Source organism: Echiichthys vipera (assembly GCF_963691815.1).
Source record: "Echiichthys vipera genome assembly, chromosome: 2".
Taxonomy (NCBI): domain Eukaryota; kingdom Metazoa; phylum Chordata; class Actinopteri; order Perciformes; family Trachinidae; genus Echiichthys; species Echiichthys vipera.
Window position 1 is genome coordinate 22,364,044 of NC_139827.1, and position 24,250 is coordinate 22,388,293.

At 39.0% G+C, this 24,250-nt stretch overlaps 3 protein-coding genes across 3 annotated transcripts; 1 reads left to right on the forward strand and 2 right to left on the reverse strand.

Moving 5' to 3' along the window:
• Positions 1-3,792: 3,792 nt before the first annotated feature.
• xpa (xeroderma pigmentosum, complementation group A) lies at positions 3,793-7,370 on the forward strand (the record flags this gene model as incomplete). Its single annotated transcript, XM_083934639.1, has 5 exons — positions 3,793-4,075; positions 4,284-4,389; positions 5,175-5,340; positions 6,545-6,662; positions 7,208-7,370. 5 exons carry the CDS (start codon positions 3,793-3,795, stop codon positions 7,360-7,362), a joined length of 828 nt encoding a protein of 275 aa, XP_083790765.1. The 3' UTR covers positions 7,363-7,370.
• A 1,150-nt stretch (positions 7,371-8,520) lies between these two features.
• LOC310956247 (ecto-ADP-ribosyltransferase 4-like) lies at positions 8,521-10,613 on the reverse strand (the record flags this gene model as incomplete). Its single annotated transcript, XM_083926416.1, has 3 exons — positions 8,521-9,426; positions 10,367-10,441; positions 10,563-10,613. The coding sequence occupies 3 exons, from the start codon at positions 10,611-10,613 to the stop codon at positions 8,521-8,523; spliced, it is 1,032 nt and encodes a 343-aa protein (XP_083782542.1).
• Positions 10,614-13,519: 2,906 nt separating this feature from the next.
• On the reverse strand, positions 13,520-17,410 carry kpna7 (karyopherin alpha 7 (importin alpha 8); the record flags this gene model as incomplete). The annotated part of the gene is made up of 12 exons (XM_083926430.1): positions 13,520-13,606; positions 13,815-13,961; positions 14,049-14,231; positions 14,378-14,611; positions 14,729-14,905; positions 15,001-15,087; positions 15,952-16,034; positions 16,215-16,314; positions 16,455-16,623; positions 16,983-17,068; positions 17,145-17,267; positions 17,342-17,410. 12 exons carry the CDS (start codon positions 17,408-17,410, stop codon positions 13,520-13,522), a joined length of 1,545 nt encoding a protein of 514 aa, XP_083782556.1.
• Positions 17,411-24,250: the final 6,840 nt, after the last annotated feature.

Here is a 24,250-nt window from a genome sequence, read left to right on the forward strand (position 1 = left end):
CTAAGATTAGTGTTCCATTATATTTTACTTCATAAACGCAAAAGTCTTTTTTTGTTATTTTGAATCATGTATTTATAAAAAGAAATGTTCGATACCAGCATGTATCACCGGGTTTCTTCTGTAATATTTTGATGTGAAACAACTCATGTACTGTATAACATATCGAGCCTCTACGCTCACATACATCCTTGTGTACTATGTCAGACTGAAATCTTAGAATAAAATTATTATACGAAAAAATCAAGTAAGCCCACATTTTTATTGTAAAACAAAACTTCTGTGACATTTATATATTTTGAAAATATTGTTTTCTTCTAATCCCTCTCTATTAGTTTTAAGATGAGCAAAAAGTATAAATGTAACTTCACTGCTGTAGTAAAAAAAAACAATTGGTATCGTTCCATTTAAATGTGTTTCGATTAACTAATCAAATTTAAATATTCTGAAGAGGCTGCAAAAAAGATTGAAGACAATTAAAGAACAACACAATAAAGAAGTGACTGTAACTCAAATTCGAATCTGTTTCTATTAACAATTTTGCATTTTCCCTTTATTTTAAATCCAGATGGAGTTTTGTTATGTTAGTTCCTTTTATTTTATTTTAATGAGCAAAGTCTTTAAAACAGATGGAAAGAAACATGCTCGCTGATGTGAGGCAGAATTATTTAAGGCCTCAATCGTCACATCAATGTCATCCATCTTGTCTTCATCAGTTGAACCACCTGGTGCATGCTGAACTGCATGGCTGCCCTCATACAAGCTACAACACACACCATTCCTTTTCCCTATGTTGCTTGCTTTCTATTCAAATATATGAAGCACAATTGAATATGGCCGATATTTTATATTTTATTCGCCCAGCAATGTTCAACATGCTCCATCAGTCTTGGAGAAATGCTCAACAATACAGTAGACGTCTCTGAACATCGTCCTCCTCTGCTTTTTATTGGTATACTTGTTAAAAGGTTAAGGTGTTACAGCACAACCTCAGGCAGACAGTGTACTGTTTCAACATTTCTTGAACTTTTGTACGCTATATTTTGTTTTGATCACTCAGTTTTACTCAGGAATGAATTTTCTTTCAGGTTAACATAGACATTTTATTTCTTTAAGATAAATGCATCGGATTTTCCTCATTAGATGGCCATGGCAGTATCAGTTTAACACACCCAAAGGGTTAAATACCATATTTTGTGTTAACCAAATCCATTTTTTATTTGTATGTTTTCACAAGTTTATAAGCAACTTTTTTGTCCAAATAAAAAATTAAAAGAATGTCCTTCATCATAAAATTTACCCCAACTATTCTGTATATCTTGCAAAGTTAAAAATGTGTGTTTCATTCTGCATTTATGTGTATAAAAGAATTGTAAACTATAATGTAAGACTGTATATAAGCACCTATGTGTAATCATAGTTTAACTACAACACAACTTCTATTCTCAGACTCTAGACCTAGACTCTCTATTTAGTATCATTTTAACTTAGCACGGTTTATAGTATCATCGTTCTTGCTTCAATGGATCATGTGACTGTGAGAAATGTGTGTATGAATGAGAAATATCTATAAGAATTCATCCTTGACCAGTTTGAACACCAAGACAAACTGTAAAATGCTTTTGTATTTCCCTTATGCGTTTTATGGAAGTATGGAATCATATTAATGTACTACTTGAATTGTGTATTATACTGTGAAAAACATATATCTTTCAACTATGTATAAAGTGTTATACAATCCAATAAATGAAACCTCAAATTTTCATCGTTGGTATCCGTTGATGCTAACTGTGGGGAAGGTTTAGAAACTTTTTGTGATGTCAAACGTCACATATTATGTTCATTTTAAGAAGAAGAAGAAGAAGAAGAATTACTTTATTTATCCCGCAACGGGGAAATTTAATTTTTTCACTCTTATTATTAATCATGTTACACACACAGGCCCGAAATACACACATGCATAGACAGGACATACATGCAATTAAGGAGAGATGTTAGAGCGAGGGGGCTGCCAGTGACCAGTTCAGGTTCATACTTATGGTTTCTAGAACATGTTTTAGTGTAAAGATAAAACAAAGAACTTGAAGACCCCCTCCAAAAAAACCCCAGTCTGCTCTGATTGGTCAGCATTCCCGGGTCCTCACAGGCAACCCTCTTGGCATCTCTGCAGTGTCATTGCAGTCGGGGAACGACTGTAGCAGCACTTAATACATGTATAGTTGTGACATCACAACTGTAAAGAAGTCCTGCTTGTTTAAAGGCACAGTTTCTGAATATGGGCTGTGGGCATTACTCTGTGTATTGAGCAATTTGATACTTTCACAGTATTTATATAGCACCTTGACCTGCTTTATAATAAATAAAAGACATAAAAATCTCACTTTTTACAATATGGGTCCTTTAAGAAATGATTTGAAACCAGTCATCCTTTCTTTATAATTTAGCCTACATTCTCAATGATTACTATTATTATATTTTATTACTTTTACACAGAATAATATAGATAATCAATCTAATTTGGGACTGGTGATTAGGACAATTTAAATCTAACAACCCACTTAAAAAGCCAGGTCACCTTACCATTCAAGCTCCCACACAACACTGATCAGATTTGCAGTGTCATCTATCAAGAGGTGATCTGATTTACTTTGACACAAGCCTCTTACTGCAGCATGTGTGGCCCGCGGCCAAGATCAGCGTGATGCAACAGGGATTCACTGGACACCTGTTGACAACCAATGAAGGACATGCTCACCTGTCTGCTGAGTATCTGTGTTCATTGACAAGTGAGGGCCTTCACTGTGCTTTACTTGTCTGTCAAACAATTGGCTAGAGTGACAAACTTCCTTGTCTCAGCTGGGGCAAGTCATCTGCCCTTTAGTATCACATAAAGAGAATCCAATCAAATTTATTTACAAAGCACATTGAATACATTAAAACCATCAAATCAACCTCAATTTAACTTTAGAAAATGCTTTTACACAGAATGAGGACAACAGATTTTGCTCCCCATCTCTATGTTAAACCTCCAGTTTGGAGAAGCAGGCAGGAGGACAGGCACGTAAGCTACGCAATGTACCACTAGGTGACTGACAGCCCTTTTAAACGGGGGACTGAAATCATTATACGGTCTCATCAAAGCCACCAGACTCGCTTAGTTTGTTTGTCTCATTGTGTGACCTTTTAAAGGGTTAGAAACGAACCAAACTAACTAACAAACTAACCAATCGAGGCAGCAGTAGACCAGCAACTCCCGTGTTCTGTGGGGTAAAATGACTGTTTCTGTCCAAGGAGTCTGGTGGCTTTGAGGAGAACATAAATAATGGCTTCAGTTCCCCGTGTATAAACTTGAACAGGACAGTCTGACACCAAGATAAAGCGGTGAAAATATTCTAAATATAGCACACAGGTTTTTGGCTGATGTGTCCAGTGGAAACAACTGTTGCAAACAAAAACAATCTTAATGCACATTTGAATATAAGAGGAGAATCTAAAACTGGAGTTTAGATATTTAATATTAAGACATGAGCTTGTCAAGTGGCAGATGCAACAGCAGATTGAATTATTATAAACAACACTAATGTGACACCAGTGAGTAGGATTAGGACTCTGCTCCTTTACATTCCCAAGCAGAAGGTGGCAGTAATGCACCTAAAACTTTCAAAAAAAAAAAGACGAAGAAGAAACAACAGGAAGCATGCCGACTGTCAGTTTTGTAACAACAAAGTGACAGAACACGACTGGTCTGCAGAGTCATTCATTCGTTGCTATGTGGTGACTGTTTCAGAGAGCAGCATGGATCCGTCAGGAGAGGGGGTGGATGCTGCCGGTCCCGCCCCAGAACAGAGTCCCAAACCTGTGCTTTCTGCAGCAATGCGGGCTAAAATCGAGCGCAACCGGCAGCGGGCGTTGATGCTCCGGCAAGCCCGACTAGCGAGCCGCCCTTTGTCCGCTGTGGAGGGCGCAACTTCGGCCAAAGTCTCCAGAACCATCGACTCCGGTGCCGGCTTCTTTATCGAGGAGGAGGAGGAGGACAGAGAGGAAGAGCAGAGGACCAGGAAGGTTGTGCATCAGCCAGGTGTGTGTGTGTGTGTGTGTGTGTGTGTGTGTGTGTGTGTGTGTGTGTGTGTGTGTGTGTGTGTGTGTGTGTGTGTGTGTGTGTGTGTGTGTGTGTGTGTGTGTGTGTGTGTGTGTGTGTGTGTGTGTGTGTGTGTGTGTGTGTGTGTGTGTGTGTGTGTGTGTGTGTGTTGCGCGCGTTGTCTAATGTATTTGTTTCTTGTTTGCAGCTCCAGTGATTGAGCAAGACTACCTGATGTGTGATGATTGTCAAAAACCCTTTATGGACTCGTACCTCAGCAACAGCTTTGACCTGTCTGTCTGTGACAAGTGCAGGTATACACACACACACACACACACACACACACACACACAATGAGGACCACCATTTCTACTGTTTGAATTTGCCATATTTTACATTCTAATGCAGATTTGTGCTGTGTTTTTTTGAGGCAAAGTTGGAAAGTAAGGTATATTAATTCACATGCTAACCCAATATCTGAAATATGTGAAATAATTAGATATTATTTTTTCTTTCTGAAGTTGTATTATCACCAGGCCGGCCTAGAAATCTGTATATGATGCTACAATGACTTTAAAACATGCAATACTTTACCAGCAATATTTTTAATTGTGGCTCTACTTTTTCATTGTCCAATATCCGGACTTGGGTATTTGCTGATACTGATACTAATCACATACTATATTTTCCCCTCTCTAAAAAAACTAAGCTGTTGATAATACATTTGAATTGATGTACTTTGCTTAACATAGCCATCTAAAAGCTCTATTCTCAAACTGTGTAACAAATATCCTGCTCCCCTAAATAAAGAAACATAGTTTACCAAGGTAACCCAGTTGAAAATAAAATGGTTAAACCTAAACACCTCTTAAGATTGGTCTTTCTTTTAGTCAAATCTTTGAACAGTGATGTTTACTCGGTAAAACAGCTTTTATCTTATTTGGTCTCAAATTCAACTAACCTATAGATACCCGTAGTTTAGGGGGGCTTTTTTGTTTCTCGTTAGATTGTTACTTATTATTATTTTGATATTATTTTTACAATCCCATCACTGAAAACCAATCAAATGAATAACAGTGAAAGCCTGTTTCCCCCTCAGAGACAACGATGAGAAGCATAAGCTGATTTCCAGGACTGAGTCCAAGCAGAACTACCTGCTGCAGGACTGTGACCTGGACAAGAGAGAGCCTCCACTCAGGTTCATACTGAAGAAAAACCCTCATAACCCACGCTGGGGAGACATGAAGCTCTACCTCAAACTACAGGTGCGTGTGTGTGTAAAATTGTAATTTGCTGGTGCTCTAATTCAACTTTCTTTAGTTTTCATTATGATCTTAAATGTAATTTATCATATTACAACTGCTCTAAATAAGTCCAGGTTATTTTGTATCACACAACACTAAAACCTAATAAGTAAAACTATTATACATTATACATACACTAACATTTAACTGTGGGCATGGTATCCCCCCCCCCCCCCCCCCAAACCAGACCTACTTACCAGCTGGTTTGGGGGAAAATATTTTCCTCCTAGGAGTTTTGTAATTTGAGGTTACTGTCACTTTCATTGTCTTTGTGTATTTTGATCTATTTTGTCCTCCTCATTGATATGACAGCATGAAATCTATCTGCATTATGAAAATCACGTCAAGAATTATAACAATTAAGCATAAAACATAAAGAAGCTTATTGCAATTTGTGTCTCTGTCAAGGCAGTAGATGTGCGGGAAACCGAATATTTAAAAACACTGAAATATTATTTTTAGACCCGTATAGAAATAATGAAATTATCAAGCTGTGAACAAACCAAAGTAGTGCTGCAACAATCCATCAAGTAGTCTTTCATCAAAAACTGTTTTCCTCTGAAATTTAAATTGAATAACTTTTCATTTTGAGCTGTTGCTCTGAGTTTTCACCTTCCTGCCTCGTTTTGTCACCTGTAGATCTAAAGGATACCTTTTCTATGAATATGTTAATGAAAACTAAAATAGTTTGCAAACCCCAAAAGCCCTGGAGTCCACTTTTTACAGAAAGGATGTGGAAGAAAGCTTGGAGTATTCTGGCTGATCTCATGCTCTCTTCAGCTCGTTTGAGCTCTTGAGCTCCAGGAGGCGATATTGAGTCCCTCTGGCAACTAAAAATGTATTTCAGATGTTCTTCATTCCCAGGTGCCATCAAAATTCTTTACTCAACAAACTGACTGATGGGGTTTAAGCTAAAGACATCAGCATGAACTGTTTTTAATGACTTTTTAATGCAGCTTTTTTAATGTTGTTTCTTGCGCTTGGTGAACCAAAGACACACTTCTGCCCTTGTGGACAATTAAATCTATTCTATTATAAAAATGAATCGTTAGTTGCAGCTCAAAATTAAAGCCACAAACATTTTGATCAAAGGCCAAACAACCCTTCATTGTTCTCTATGTTTTCATAAGTCCATGTGAACTGTGTATTTGCATGTGGTACCCAGGTGGAGAAGAGGTGTTTGGAGGTGTGGGGTTCGAAGGAAGCCCTGGAGGAAGCCAAAGAGACGAGGGAAGAGAACAAAGAGGTGCAGAAACAAAAACGCTTCAACAAGAAGGTCAAAGGTGTGTTTCCAGTTCGAGCCCATTTACCAAGTCTGTTATTATGCTTTTTGTGATTAAGCAGTAACTGACGACAGGCCGTGGTGTATGGCCCTCCTGTGCTAGCTGCCTGCACACACTGAGGCGGTTGCTAAGGAACATGAACATCGTCTACACTAGCAACTAGCATTCACCAAAGTCACACAATAATGCAAACAAACTTACAGATCGAGGCCACGATCGACCAGCAACTCCTGTGTTTTTTCCAGTGTGGTGAGTCTGAAGGGAGCTCAGATATCGGTTAATTGTTGTAAAGGGGTGTCTGAAGGCAAGGCAATGGTTTTTTTCAGATGCAGAATGATATAATTGTGCAAAGAAATTAGACGTCATATCCGTTGTTGGTGGTTATTATATCACAATCAGATTGCTTGAGCTACCCATTTTACAAACATCAAAAAACTCAACATTTGGATGTGGGACGATAAACTCTTGATGTTTCATTTACGTCTCAAGTGCATGAGATAGTGTCCAGACATTTGAAACGTACTGTATGTGTGTTTGTATGTCAGATTTGCGCAGGGCAGTGAGGAGCAGTATGTGGACCAAAGACACAAGCGTTCACCAACATCAGTACGGACCAGAAGAGGTGGTGGATCCAGAGGACGACCTCTACAAGAAAACCTGCACCACCTGTGGACATGAACTCAACTACGAGAAGATGTAGACACACACACAAACACACACACTCAGGTTCAAGATTTTTTTTGTTCTGACAAACCCTTCACCTACTGGTATTTATTTATAAAACACTTCATTCTGACAAAAAAGGGGCCATATCACTCTCCTGTGTGACACTTTCAGGCTGTTACAGTGGTAATTTCTATTTTAAACAGCTGTTACTGACCTCAGCTTGAACGACTGTATATTTTTTTACCAGATTGCCTTTCCGGTCTACTGCCTATTGCTACACTTCCTGTTTCATTTGAAGCATACATAGATTCACCCTGGCAGTGAGCAAGTCAAGGAAGGCACAATATCGAAACTTGAAAACAGTCTTGCGTAGAATAGTGTATTATGGAGTCGCTCTCTGACTAGAACACAAAATCAACTGAATTTTAGGATTTTTTGTGGGACCCACAGATTTCTGTCACATATAATAGGTTAATGGACATATCTGAGGACTATTTCTGTTAAATGTTTAATACAAGCTGCCATTGTCCATATATTCTGAATCATGCTATGATGAGACTGAAAATGTGTAAAACATGTCTACACAAATATCATGTAAAAGTTCTGTTTGTTAGTTTTTATTTATTTTTTTCACTTCCATTCATCAGAATGATTTGACAGATGATTTTGAGACTTTATAATCCTTCTCCACATCTTTTTTTTCAAGTAGTGTAGAAATGTATACACGCATCTTTATTTTCTGTTACAAGCATTAAACACTTAAGATACTTTAATATGAAGCCAGTAAGTAGTTATCAGATATTTTCTTTTAATGATGAAATGTTCCAAAATGTTGCTTCTTATATCTTACTGTAAAAAAAAAAAAACTTAAGCTACTTTGTCAAAAATAAATCTGTTTGTTTTTCAAATTTAACACAATTTCCCAGAAACTTTGCTTCTTAAAGAATTCATAAATTGACAATTGACATGTTTTTTAAAACATTAAAGCATTTAAACATGTTATAGTAGAAACACAAAATGTATTTAAAAGGGCACATGACTTTCATTTCATGACAACTGGCAAACTCCATCTGCTGAGGAATATTGTGCTATACAATCTAAATGAACATGATTGTTTTGCTTCCTATTAAATCTCAATAAATCATTGTTGCCTGGTGAGGCTGCTGATCAGGTGAGTAATAACACTGATGTATTAAAGTAATGCAGCTTGGCAGTTGAGGCCGCTGTAAACCCCAGCAGTCTCAAGCTTGTACAAAGCATCACAGTGTAAATCATTCTCTCCTGACACGTCCACAGAAACAATATTGAACATCTCATAGGGAGGAATCAGTACTTCGTCCTCGTCTGAGTCAAACTCTGAATAGGACTTGAGGTAGGCGCCGAAACATGTGTGTATCTCAAAGCAGGTCCTCTGTCCAAACTGACGCAAGTCCTTGTTGAGGGAGCTGGAGGCGAATGAGCCGAAGCGAATGGTTTGTCCCAATTCCCCGCTGTAGAGCAGTTTGCTTCTCCGGTAAGTGGTGAAGCAGCTTCTTTGGTTCATTTTTAGGAGCCGGATGGCGTCAGAAAGCAGGAAGTGGAGGGCATGGAATTCAAATGAGGTCTTGTAGGAAGCCTTCCCCTTGCGGACAGCTTGGTTTAAGTCATCATATGACCCTGCAGTGTAGGCACACAGAGCCTTGAAATGGTTCCAGGAAAGCGAGTCATAGATGTCCTTATTCTTCATGGCTTTGAGGGCACAAAGTTTTGTGTATATGGAGTGCAGACCTTCCCTGGTGCTTCTAGGTAGGTAGTGACGTTTCACTTTGATCAGCATCCTCTGGGAGCAGCCGTAATACATGTCATCGACAGAGTCTGTAGACAGGCTCAGGGGGATTCTGATGAGCCTGGACAGACCTGATGGGACCTGCACTAAGGCACCAGATGCCTTCAATGAGGCGTTTGTGGTTCCCTGAATGGAGGTATTTTGAGCATTCACAGGATCTTCAGATGCTAAAGATGGTTCCTTTGTAGCCTCCTGTGGAGAGTATGTCTCAACATCCACCTTTTGGAAATCAGAGCTTTTCAAAAGGGCCTTTATAGTGTTATGTTCAGACAACTGTAGAAAAAAAATCAAAACATGTTTTATTGGAATAATGCAGTTTACACTTTACTTTCACCAAGGAGGTTATGTTTTCTGTTGAGTCTTTATCAGCAGGATTAAAGAAAAATTACTGACCCCCTTTAAAAAAAAAATGAAACTTAATGAAAGGGTGTAGCACGAGAACCCATTATATTTTAGAGCAGATCTGAATCATGGGTGGATACACAAATTGTTTTTCACTTTCGTTAACATTGCGAGGTAGGGCATGACCTTCGCACAGGTCTGAAATGCTAACATTAAGTGGAATACTTAAGGCTGTTCCAGTTTTACACCTAATAGTTAAATCAGAGTACTTATAGACCAAAACACAATGGATTAAAACTGTAGAAAGGGACAATTTAGCACTGGACTCACAGGAAACGGATAAGAAAAATGATATCCTGACTCTAAGGGCGCACTCACACTGTCCATTCATACCCTGTCCACGCTACATGGCTAAAGTCTAGTTAGTTTGATCAGTCCTTAGTATGGCTTAAACTTTTGAAAAAATCACGATCCTACATTTTCCACATATAAATGCATTCCCTTTTCAAACTAAATCTTCATTTTGTTTTTTACATGGTCAAATTGTGTGGAGGGATCCAGACTCATGACCTCAGTATTTCAGTAGTAGTAACAGTTTTCCCATATTTGCAAAGCTGAACTCACCAACTGCAGATCTTCTGCCTCTCACATCTGATATAAAATGTCCCTGACCAGTGATCACTTCATCACATTAAAAGATTTTTGAGGGTAATAAGGTTTAGATACTTTAAACTGCTACTTTTGAAACCATTGAACCAGCAAGGCATCAGCAAAAAAAAAAAAAAATCAGTGATACAAAACTTTTACAAAGTGGCGGGATATTGTAACTTTAGTGGATATTTGTGGCATGTTACTGTATTATTTATCTTACCATCTTTGCATTCACACAGAGGCAGCAGAGGGGGATAAACATCAGCAAACTGTCCTTCAACATGATTGCAGATACCTAAAAAGTAAACGGCATTTTTTAGCACCAGACATCTTTCACTCAAAATATAAATCATCACATTCATGATGCACTAAAGACATGAACAATCTGAAAAAAGAATCCCTCCATTTGATCTTACCAGGCAACTGTCAGAGCCAGTGAGGTCTTTGGTCTGTATGATGGCAGTCATCTTCTTATACCAGAGCTGGGGCGGGAGTCAAGCCAAACCTCCACTCATGTACTTAACAAGGATTTCCCCAGATATTTTTAGGTAGCCAGCAAAAACCCATTGTCCATTTCATCAACTCCAAAAGATTGAAGTTGCAAGGCAGTTTTATATTGTTTCGGTTTTACGGGCACGGGTTTGGAGATTTGAGTATGTGGAAAAAAGATGCGTTCAGTTTTCATCAGAACTACCATCTTCTGCATAAATGATCAGAATCTAAACTGCTCACAGGGGATACTGTTGTAATGAGTGGACAGTTGTGTTCAAAATAATAGCTGTGTGATTAAGAGTGAGTAAAGCTCAAAATCCTTATAAGAGCTTTTATTTACATACATGCAATTGCATTGGGATCACTTTACATTCTGTTCCAAATTAAAACATGAAAATGTTATCAAGTTTGTTATTACTTTACAGAGAGTGAAGAAAAAAGTATATTACGCTGTTCAAAAAATAGCAGTATCTCCATTTTCTTTACCAGCTCAAACATTTACTGTATAAACTGAAAAATGCATGAAGTTTTAGCTTTCCTGTGAATCACTGAACTAATATTTAGTTTTATAACCCCTTTCTTTGGTAATTGCTGCACAGCCTAATCCTTTTTTCTTCACTTTTTGTAAAGTAATAACACATTTAATACATTTTTCTTCATGTTTTGATTTAGAATAGAATATGCATTGTTTCCAGCGATCTGCGTGGAGGAAGAAAAGTTATCAAAAGGAAATTCAGCTTTACTCACTTTTTCACACTGCCATTATTTTGAACATGACTGTATGCCAGGTCTATTTGAAGTCTTCAGAAAGAGCTGACTTGCAAGGATTTCCTTCTGCAGTCAGCAGACCTTAACCCCGCAGAGTTTGAAAAGAAAAAAAAACTGATTTTCTGGGGATACTTTAAAATACTGTAAATCTAAAATTCTGCCTAATATGGCCGCATAAAAACCTGAGAAATGGCAACCTTCTGCAATACATTTATTTCTTCTGCCTGTGCTCCAAGTAATTTTATTCAGCTCACATAATTATGTCTTTGTAAGGATGCAGCCTAGCCCCATGGTCGCTTGCATGTGTAGTTTTGTTTCAAAACGAAATGACTGATTTAAAATTAATTCTGACTTTGATTGCTAAATAGTAGTAGTAGTACACAGTTGTGTTTAAAATAAGTGTGATTTAGAGTAAAGCTGAAATTCCTTTTAACTTATTTCTTTACATGCAAATGCATTGGAAACACTGCACTCTTTTCCAAAGCAAACCATGAAGACATTCATTAAATTGACTTTACAGAAAGTGAAAAAAAGAAAAATGCTGTGCAGCAGTTACCAGAAAGGTTATACAATGAAATATTAGTTCAGTGATTCACAGGAAAGCTAAAACTCAATGCATTTTTCAGTTTATACAGTAAATGTTTGAGTTTGGGAAAAAAATAGATACTATTTTTTTGAACAGCCTAATGTTCTTTTTTTCTTCTCTGTAAAGGGTTACATTTGATAAAGTTTTCTTCATGTTTTAATTTGAAATGCAAAGTGTTCCCAGTTCATTTGCATGTATGGAAATAAAAGCTAAGGATTTTGAGCTTTACTCATTTTGAACTGTTGTGGAAATAGATTCTTCAATAAAGATCAACAAACAGGATCAGCTTTTTCTCCGTGGTTTATTTTGCCAAAGCATTTTCCTCTGCAGACAAATTAGTTAGTTGGTTAGGTGATTTCTTTAGACCAAACAAAAACATGCCTTAGACATTACAATTCTGAACCTCTCTCATCACAAGGTCTCTAACACAGAGTACAGATGCACAAATATGCCAATATATCATCATGAGTTATTTGCATTATCCATTAAGGTGAGAGAGGAGACACTGAACTGTCTGACCTGACAAAACTGATTATGAATTACAATATCCAAAATTCCCACAACAGAACACAACTGTATTTCTAAAATGTAATTTCAATGCTTTGAACAGCACACTACGGTATATCAATTGTACTGAAGCAGAGACAAACTACAACTAGGGATGGGAATTGATAACACCATAATAAATTCAGGATCTGTCCCTTGATCCCCGTTTGTGTGAAAAAAAAAAAAAACGCCTACACAGGTATACAGCATCAGCACAACCATTTTGAGTCTTAAGAGTGTAGATGGAGAGAGCACATCTGGGCAGCAGTTTTCATTTAGGTTCTTTGTCAGAAAAACTAAGCCTACCTGGTACTTATGCCATCATTTACCCTGCTGTTGTGAAGCAGTGGCATTTGTGGGTTGTGTGAAATGCAAAGGATTCCTGGAATTTAAGTCCATATTGCATAAAAAGCATGTTGGTGATTCCTCACTTGAAATGACCATTTTTCTGACATAACATACCGTTACCTTCAACTATGTAACGAAGCAAAGCAGTAAAATTCTGCATGCCCAGAGGCTTTTAAAAGTTAAATACATTTATGTATAACCTTTAAGTGAAATTTCAGCGCAACATCACAGGGTCTTTAGGCAAATCCACTCAATTAGGCCAGCAAGACAATTTTCTCTACATGTAAACACCATTAACGGCAATATACCGGACAGTCGCCAACAGACGCATGCGGCTAAAACCCTGATTAGCTCGGGGCAGCATGGTGAATGCATTAAAACCACTAATACTTCGAGAACACCAAACCTCTGCAGTGTAGTGATAAGATTCCCTACAAATCAATGGGCTCCTTCCTTTCGGTGAGTGGCTTTACTATGAGAGGTGCTGCTACCGGGACGAGTAGGTAAGTCTTTCAAAACACTTCAACTATGTTGTTTGTGCGTCGGTTAATGTGCAAGAACTCGTGATCAAAATACTTACAGTGAATGTACAACTTTATTTATTCGATATTAAACACATACAATAGTTGGAGTTTAAAATTCAAAGGTTGCCTTTACATCAGGGGTCTTAAATTCAAATGCATCATCTGTACTGTTGACCTTGATTTCCATGACATCACCCTAGGAGAAGAGAACATTTTCAGCTTTCAAAAGCATTATGTTGGAGACCTTTACAGTGTTACACTGTACAATCACCTTCACACAGTATATGGAAAGGTTAATGCAAAGTTTTCCAAGAACGTCACAAATTTAGCTAGAAAGCTGTAAGGAAAGAAGAAATGTATTCCAACATTTTTGGTATGAAATTGTCGTGCGTTCAGCTACTTACTTGACTGAAGTACTTTTCTATGAGGGTATGAGCAGCCTGGTACACCGAATCATTGTCATGGTTCTGCAGCATTTCAATGTGGTCCAGTCCTCCCAGCTCTTCAACCAGCAGGCTAAGTTTCTCCGTCTCGCCGAGCTTCTCTGCTGCCTGTAAAGTCATGTACAGTACTGAACACATCTCTGCCCTTTCAAGATATGACAAATGATGCAAAAAGTTGAGCCCCCAACCCCTCACCATGAAGATGTTGTTTACAGCATCCAGTATGACCAGAATAACCTTAGAGTCTTTGACCTGCAACAGGTGGAGGATTGCCTCCAGGGCCCCACTCTGCACCAGAGTGACCACCTGCTCCACAGTGCCCCCACTGGTTAAGTTTGTCACAGCCCACACCGCCTCCCTTTGAGTTTTGAAATCTCCCTTAAAAAAAAAAGAAGAAAGAAAAGAGATGCATACATTATTCAGCTGTTTCATTGTAACATTTGTTTCACTTTGCGAAATGCAGTCAAGACCACAAATTCCTTTTTTTTCTACTTCAAGTTCCTCTACAGTTATAGTCTACTAACATTTCTGAGCTGTTCCACCAGGGGAGCGAGCAGGCCGCAGGTGATGAGCTGTTGGATTTGCCTACAAGGTCCTGCAGCGATGTTGGACAACGCCCACGCTGCCTCCTTTTGCACACTGGCCTTCGGGTGCCTCATCAGTTCAGGTAGGACTTTCAGAACTCCAGCATCTACTGCCGCCTCAGTCTGCAGGTCTGAGCCACTCACTATGTTCCCGACTGAGCGGAGAGCTGGGGTCTGGAGGTCAGACGGTAAGTGATTAACTTAAAGATCGTGAAACTTGAAAACGTGCTTGGAGAAAAGTCAGCGCAATAGTCATTTAAGGAGGGTTGAGAAGAAAAAAAAAAAACACACCATGACACTGAGCTCCTTGTGGCTCATGAGCTCCACGAGCCGAGTGACAATGCCAGTTTTCACTACAACATCAATACGGTCATTGTCACCGTCTGAGAGGTAGGAGATTGCCCAGCATGCATCAGACAAGATGTCCTTATCACTGAGATGAAGCAACTGGATCAGAGAGGGAAGCACCTGCAGGAACAGTTACAGCACAGCCGTCATCTTACTGGTATTAGGGCACCATGTTCAGACAGATCTGTTTATTACAGAGCTGATATTTCACTTACCATCAGGACTGCAGACAAGGGTGGAAATGGGTTCTTATTGCGACACAAGTTGGACAATGTCCATGTCAAGTTACGCAGGTAGCCAATCTGAAGTGATAAAAGCAACATGACCAACAAGACTACAGCAGCAAAAATGTAGACTTTTGCCCCACAGCTGAGGAAGACAGATTTTTCCAGTCAGTTTACAGATTTTGGGGGCCCTCTGTATGAGATTAGCTGTATAAAAAAAATAAAACGACTTTTGCAGCCTCAGGAGATGCATGAAATCGGATAAATTGTCAATCACTGGTTGTGAGGAATCAAACACTGAATTGGAAATTTAAATGTTTCAATAATTGACTGATTTGAGGCATTCTATAAGTTTGGTTTTCAGCAGGCACTCCCATATTAATGTCCAGTCAGAAAGCTTTTAGACAAATATGAGCTTCGTTCGACTTCATTGTGATTGCACAGGAGTACAATTCTGATAGCGTATCTGAAGAAGTATTTAAAGAAAAAAATGCATTTGTTGCAACTTCTTGAGAACTTTGATGTTGCCATGAATGTCATTTACAAGTGTAGTTGACACCTCATCTCTGATGGGGGCTAGTGGTACAAATCCTCAACTTGTAGTATCTACAAGCATAACACCTAACACTCCAAATTATTAATTGTAGTTTTGTGGGGAACGCTTTAGCCATTTCACTTCAAAAAAAAAATAAATTAAAATAAAATCAGTGCACTGTCAGCAGAGTGTTCTTTAAGGTTTACCAAAATAGGCCTGTTTGAGAGGTCAAGAGTGAAGGAGTCCACATTGATAAACTGACAATTCAAAAAGGTCAAGTTTAAAGAACTTTTGGTTTTTCACCCAACCCTTTGACGAGGTGGTCATACTCTGTACATTTCAACCCTACCCAGCCCCCCACTTCACTTGTTTGCACAGCTGGAGCTGCTTGTAAAAGTTTGACTTACTGGTGTGTCTGGGGCGATGCGAGCCAGTAAGGCCGGGATAACATTGCACTCAATCAGGACATCTCGATAAGCTGCACCGTCACCTTCAAAAGTTTACATTTAGTAATATTAGTACAACAAATCACACTGAAATATATAAATATGGTCCATAATATACATTTCAAAACAAATCCCATCTCATTACCTCTATTAAAACATCCCAATTCATCGGTTGTATTACTTCAAAGTCATGGTGGCAATATAAAGTCAACTTAACATTTTACCTGCAATGTTTCCAAGAGCCCAGACTGCCTGTTCACTGATGTGCAACATAGGTGAAGCCAGCAAGGCAATGAAAGCTGGTACAGCCCCATGTTCCACCACCTGAAATACAAATGCATTGATTAACATTTAAGCGCACCAAAAATCCTGAAAGCCTTACAGACTAAAAGCCACTTTTTAAAATGTTAAGAGTATCAGGCTCAAAATGCTCAGGCTTCATAGAAGTTCAGTACGGTTCACACCTTTTGAGTATGCCAAGATGTTCCAGAGGCGATGTTTGTGAGAGCCCAAGCGGCTTCAAACTGCAGAGCCGGCTCATCATCCATAGCTAGGAAGGACACAAAGCGGGTCAGCAGACCTGCATCTATGATCTCTTTCAGAGGAGGGTTTCGCTCCTGAGACAGCAGCTTCCTGAAGGAAAGGATAAAGGAAATATTTCTGGCAAACATGTTACTCTACCCTCCCACAGTTTCAACAGCTGTGACTTTGGAGAGATATTCAAGTAGCCCAATAAGTTCTTGTGCAATGTTAGAAAGTTATGAAAATAGATAAATCAGTTTCCAAAAAGCCCCAGGTGGCATCCTCAGTTTACAGCTTTTTTTTCCCCAAACAGTACTTTGAGAGAAAAAAAAAGCCAATTCGTCACCTTTGATGAAGACAATTTCATGATCAGACCAGTTCTTTTGACTGACAACTGAAACCGCAGGCATTGTATCTCCATTAGGAACGAATCACTGGTTCACCACAAAGCTGAAGTAAAGGATCCTCACCTGGCTGCCTGACAGCCTCGGGTTTGGGAATCCTTGCAGTTGGAGTTCACATCTTCAATGATATCCTCAATGGGTAAAAATGTCACCTAGGAACAACAGACACTGTTAAGAGGCTCTACTTTAGTTAGATGGGAATTCGTGAAAATGTTCCTGCGAACTGACCGGAGAGAGGGCCTCCTCATCCGGGAGGGAGGACAGCGTTATGTTCCTTCTCTTCAGGAAACTCTCATCCTTGTGAGCTTTGCGCAGCTCCACGCACACCGTGATCCTTTTCTCCCGAAGTTTCTGCAAGAAGGGTCGAGCTGCAGCTGTTGATTCAATTAATTAGATACGAGCTTGAAAAGTAAACATAAACTTACGGCTGGATCCTTCCCCTTGTTTTTAAACTTGGAGATCCGCTCGTCAACAACAACGCTTTTGGTGGGCATGGTGGGCACACGTGCTCTCTGCTGACCTCAGACTGATAGAGACGTAATGCCACCTTCTGCAGGCAGGTTATAAGGGACAGAGCCGACATAGGTGGATCTAATTAGCTTTAATTGCACGTGAGGCTGTGCGCATGCTAAGCAGTCAATAAGGTTTGGCAAGTATATGTGTATGGTCTTGTATGGTATTCGGGTCAAATTGACCCGTTTCTGTTTCTTGCAAGGAGAGAAATGGAACAAGTATTTTTTTCTACCTGGAACTCAATGGCCTTAGCTTATTTTATGTGATAAACATGTACAGACAAAAATAATGATAATAGAGCACATGCTGCTATTCCCACATATTTATATCCTTCATATGGTCTTTAGGTCAGTTTGACCTGCTTACACACACATACACACACTCACAGAGGTCATTATTATAACCTAAGCACATAGAAGCTGTTAGCTCTCACTATCCCCCACTCTTTACCCTCTGTCATGTGTCCACCTCCACCAGAAAAAAAGAAATCCCACTTCCACTTGTTAATTGGTTCTAGTAGAGACTGATTGCAATTATTAAATATATATTCTATCCCTATTGTTTGAAATTGAGATAAAGACAATGTATGTTAATGGTTTATGAAGTAAAATATTATATCAGACTTGTTTTTAAAACACCAAATATGTCCCCGGTCAATTTGACCCGAGGAATATCAGAGGGTCACAAAAGTGAAGACCATACAAGGGATATTATGTGTGTTTTTTTCTGATAACACTAAGCTTGTGTTCCAGGGGGTGGTGAGAGTCAAACAGTAGATATTGATCTGTGTGAGTGGGTTTTCTGTATACCCCAATGTGGAGGCTCCTGTCATTCTCCATATGGACGTCACAGTCCAAGAAAGGCAAACTATTGTCCTTGACTTCTTCTCTGGTGAACTTGATGTTTCTGTCCACTGAGTTTATATATTCGGTCACCTCTTTGGAACCTGTGTGTCGTCCACATATCTGAATCAATGGCACGGTGTTATTCCTTTGAAGGAGTTCAAAGCCTTGTCCTCTACCACGGTGTGGATACTATATATTTGCGGTAATAACTGGCTGACCAGTCTTGGCCTTTTTTAGACAATAGATGGCAGTATAACATAACTTTCGTCTCACCTCTGTGTGAGTGTGTGTTTAGATAATGAAATCTGATGTATTGTTGAATCATTTGTATGTATAGCTACATAGCTGCAGTGAAATGGTAAAAGTGAAATAAATAGATCAAATAAGTGAAAGAGAATAAAGAGTTTGAGAGAGAAGTTTGACAATGATGGAGTCTTGTCTTCCTCTGTAACAACCAGGAAGAGCTGAACAATAGCAGAAGAAATGGAGTTTTCCCCCTAACCAAGTTATAATCACTTCCTCTTGATAACACATGTACACACACACACACACACACACACACACACACACACACACACACACACACACACACACACACACACACACACACACACACACACACACACACACACACACACACACACACACACACACACAGAGGATCATGTGGCTGTAAGTGTATAAACACACACTTTCTATCTGCAGCTTCACCACCGGCCTGAGTAAAGGTCACAACCTTCTTTCTCACACACATGCACACAAGCTCATGTTAAAATTGATTAGGATATGTACAATTTTACAACTTTTAAAGTGTGTTTTCCAGACCCGTGCTTTTTACAAACACTGATGTATTGCTGTCAACCTTGTCTGTGCCACAGCATTATGACCAAAAACATTTGTGTTAATATAAAATCATATTATTACATTTTTAAAAAGGCCCATTGTGACAAACCCACAAAGAATCCCCTTTAGTCCACTGATTTGGTGTAAGGGCTGAATATTTTCTGTACTGTTAATCTTTATGATCTCATTAAGCACATTAAACACTGTTCATTACCTGCCCAACCAGTAGACAGACAGCAGAGAGCCGTCATTTCAACAACAGACCTGTAAAGTTTTGTGACTCTTATCTTGTATAGTTTTTGTATATGTGTACATGAAATCATTAAAAGGAAAATGCCATTTCCCCTTGTCTCAACACTCCTGACAGTTTCTCTACCTCTGCTCTGTTTTCTTATCCCGGCTTCACTATAAGTGTTTTCCCTTGGTCAGGCGTGGGAGAACAGAGAGGATAAACAGAGATGGATGATTTCATTTGTTCTCATGCTCTCTTCAACGCTTTTATTTTCATTAGCGTAGAGGTCAGAATGTCCTTCAGAGGATGACTGTGAATGAACCTTTGCCAGAGGTTTTAAGAGAATCCTTCAGAGGCTCTCGGTGGCCGAGACTCCGCTCTTATTTGAAAAGTTCACTCGTTTTACAATTTTTTTTTTTAATGAGACAGTTGTAGAGTTTGTGTGTGTGTGTGTGTGTGTGTGTGTGTGTGTGAGAGAGGGAGAGAGCTGCTCTTGAGATCATCCTGCTGGCCTTTTGACCTGGAAGTGCTGATGGTTCCTCAGAGACGCCCTGAAGGGTGTGGAGTGTTTCCGTCCTGCTCTTGTGTCTTTGAGTCCTTGTTAGTCTGAACAATGTAAGGTGAAAGGAGGAAATTCCACTGAGCAGGTTCTAGGCTTCTCACACACACACACACACACACACACACACACACACACACACACACACACACACACACACACACACACACACACACACACACACACACATGCATACTAACCCACATTGATGTATGCAGAAACATTGACTATTGTATGATCCCATATTCAAAGAAAACCAGTGAAAGCTACAGTGAAAAAACTGATCTATTGATGATGTTTATTTTTATCCTCTCTTATTGAATATATAGCAGGTTCAGTAGTTCATTAATAATGAATTATAAATAATGTATAATATTTCAGCAGTAAGTGCGACAAAAATAGCTAAATTTGATGGTAGCATGCAAAACACATGCACATGTTGATGAATGATTGGGCCCCAAAAAATCAGGCCAGACCTGAACCCGGTCAGGTCAAGGCCAATCAGGTTCAGGCAGAGAATCAAAGCTGTGATTTCTGCTTCCTAATTACTTTCAATACTGTAGAAGGATCTCTTTGATACCTTTTATTTACTTTTTTAGTAAATTTAGAAGAAGTGTCTTTTGGGCCCAAATTAGCTTTTCATCGGGTAAAGTGGATAATTACTGTATCTCCCATGCAGCGTGCAAGAAGTACAGTAATGAAGGGCAGCTTCAAGTCAGAGCTCACAGACATGCAGTTGCTTGGTATCACTTTATACATGTTTATTTATAGCCTATTATTTATATTATCAAAATACTTACTAACACTTGCTCATGTCTTATTAGAAAGTGAGAAGCTCATTAGCATTTTGTTATTGACATGATAATGCAGCAGCAACAACAACATGGCAACCCAAACGGTGCTCCCATCAATGGCTTATTACAACCACAACTACAATAGGTGGTGCCAGTTTCACAAAAAATTTAAAAGCAAAAAAAAAATAGCTATAAATCATCACATCACTGGTATTTATCAGTCCATAATCTCCCTCCATCCTATCATCCCAATGTTCCTTTTCTTTCCTTCCTCCATTTTTTCTTCCGTCTCTCCATTCGTCTCTTTTGACTCCATTCTCCCTGGTTCCCAGATCAACTTGAGGTGTCTATGGGAAATCATTAGTATAGATTGCTCTGCAGTGCTGCATCAATAACACACACACACACACACACACACACACACACACACACACACACACACACACACACACACACACACACACACACACACACACACACACACACACACACACACACACACACACTTCTGCATAATGTGCCCTCTCTGCGTCCAATAGTGTAGAGATGTTTCAACCCTATTTAACCCTCACTGTTTAAAGTGTATTACTGAGGACAAATCCTTGGCATGGGATTACGATTACGATTACGATTACAGGTTGAAGAGGTTGCAAAATATGATGAAAAACACTCATGCAGTGTGGCAAAGACAAGGTGTGCTTTGTCTGTCCACATAAGTCAGCGGTTCTCAGATATCAAAGCGGAGGAGAGAAAAAGAACCACAGGAGGATGTGGGTTTTGACAGAAAGAGAGAAAAGGAGAGAGGGAGATTTGAGTGTGTGTGTGTGTGTGTGTGTGTGTGTGTGTGTGTGTGTGTGTGTGTGTGTGTGTGTGTGTGTGTGTGTGTGTGTGTGTGTGTGTGTGTGTGTGTGTGTGTGTGTGTGTGTGTGTGCGCGCGTGTGTGTGTCTGTGTGTCTGTGTCTGTGTGTGTCTGTGTGCGTGAACATGAAATGTATCAAAGATGGAGGGAATTTCCATTGAGAAAAATAAGAATTTGACACTGATATCAGACATATTTAAAAATACTCAGTCACACATACAGTGCTGTACGTGAATCTCGCATTACTAATGCTTCAGTACACGCTGTCATGCCTCAGGTATGGCTATATATTTTTTTGTCATTTTCAAACATCTCTCTCTTTCTCGTTCTTTGCCCTTTTCCTTCTCCTTTGCAGTCAAACTGCCGATGGTCTTCACTGTATTAATATTTCATTCTGCCACTCCAATACCTGCCAATCAATAACCGAGACAAGACACACCTCTGGTCCAATCCATCATACTCACAACTGACCAGGCTAAAATAATGTGTGTGTGTGTGTGTGTGTGTGTGTGTGTGTGTGTGTGTGTGTGTGTGTGTGTGTGTGTGTGTGTGTGTGTGTGTGTGTGTGTGTGTGTGTGTGTGTGTGTGTGTGTGTGTGTGTGTGCATGTGTGCGTGTACGGTGTGTGTTGATAGATCATTTGTTTCTGCTGACAAAGCCCTGGTCGTTGGGTTGTATAAACGGGCTGAGGGCTCAACAGCTGAGAGATCGAAATAAGCCATTTATCATTTCCCACACGCACACACACACACACGCACACGCATGCACGCACACACACACACACTGTTGGAACACAGGGTTGAAAGATCAATACAGATTTTCTCTGATGATCGGTCAAAAAATGAAAAAGTTTACAGGACGTAGAGGCAGGAAACAAAGTTGAATAAAATTAAGTTCCCAAAATCCTCATGAGGCACAAGCTTTCTTTGTTGATGTTAATTATACATCTTTGATGTTCGTTAATGTTAATTATACATCACAATGCATTAAAATTGTAACAAAAAGAGTTCATTGCTCTACATCAAACAACTATAAGGATGGGGAGCTATAACTGTGGTGTTTTATATGTATTTGTACAGGTCAAGAATATAATACAATTACAATCAAGCCAACATGGAAGAGAAGTCCATGTAGCAACCAATAATGTAATAATTTCCTGAAAATATAGTTCTTAACCTGATCAAAAATCTACTAAAACCCAGGTCACCAGTAGTGTAACATTTGTTTCAATCAGAATCACAGTGGACTCGAAAAAGGAACATTTTGTAAGGGTTTAAATCGACAGTTTGCCATCTTCTGCAGCTTTTATTATCGTCTGATGGTGTCTAATGGACGATCTTTATACAACGACCAATCAGTACAGGTATGGGTTCATTTCAAATAAAGCCTAGAGTAGCAGGCTTCTTCTAACCTACATGAAAAAAAAGACCCACTTGAGAGGTATTGCATTGTTCGGTAACATGCTATTACAACATCAGTGCGGACATTGTATTACATTACTGGATTTTATTACATTTTTCAATCAGGTTAGGTGCAAATGTTATTACATTTAGGGAAATTATTACATTATTGGGTGCCAAATCTTCAGTTCACACTAGATGACCACTAAACTGCACAGTGTTCAGGCCAGAACAAGAATGTTCCCAAAAAGTTATCAGGATGGAGATACAATATAAGACAGATGCCTTGTGGGTAACTCCTGTGATTGTAACGACTGTTTGTGAACGCAGTAAAAAGCAATGAAATGGTTTCACTGTATTGTTCTTAAGCCAGCCCAGTCAAACTATCATCAGCGTGCAAATGTGAGGCCCTGTTTTAATCCACCTGCGTGCCTTCAAAGGAACTGCGCTATTTCAGCACATTGGTGACATGCAATAAAAAGTCAGAGCAATAGACAGTTTGTGGAGAAAGCACACCAATGATCCAGAGCAAACACACTTACTTGGGCAGTTTTCAAACCCTCCATCCATTTTTGAACTTGTCTTGTGCAGGAGTTTTCAAACACGTATCCCAAATGTTTGCCTGTAATTGGTACTTTATCGAAATGTTGATTTTATAGGCTGATGTAAGCCTAGCATGGACATATGTTTCGATATGTATCTGCATTTTTTCAGAACATGTAATGCCGAAAACTGTGTCCGGGGTGATTTAGAAATGCTGTTGTTTTGCAGTTCTTTATTTAAATGGTCTAAACGTTTCATGACTATTCAGCTGCTTATTTCATTTAATCCAATTCAGTTCAATTTTATTTATAGTGAAAATAACGTAATCATAACGAAAGTTATCTCATTTTACGTAAAGAGTAGGTCTAGACAACATTCTATGACTTATTTATGATTTACAGAGACCCAACAATTCCGTTTGTATTTATTCTTTATTTTTTCAGTTTTCATTTCCAGGAATTGGTTGACAATGTAATAAATTGTATCTTTAATGTATAATGAAGTTATTTGTTTAAGAAAGCAGCCTTTGCAGAGTCTTATCAGTGCACAATCCACATAGAAAACTCAAACATTCACTGTATTGGCTGTCAAACCGGTAATCTGTGAATCTCTCCCCTCTAAAATCATAAGTGGTATCAGCCTCAAAAATCCTTTATCGGTTGGGCTCTACTACATGCTTGCATGTGTAAATGCACAAATAAACAGATAAAGAAGAAGTTTAATAAAAAGTTCTGCACCTGAACCAAG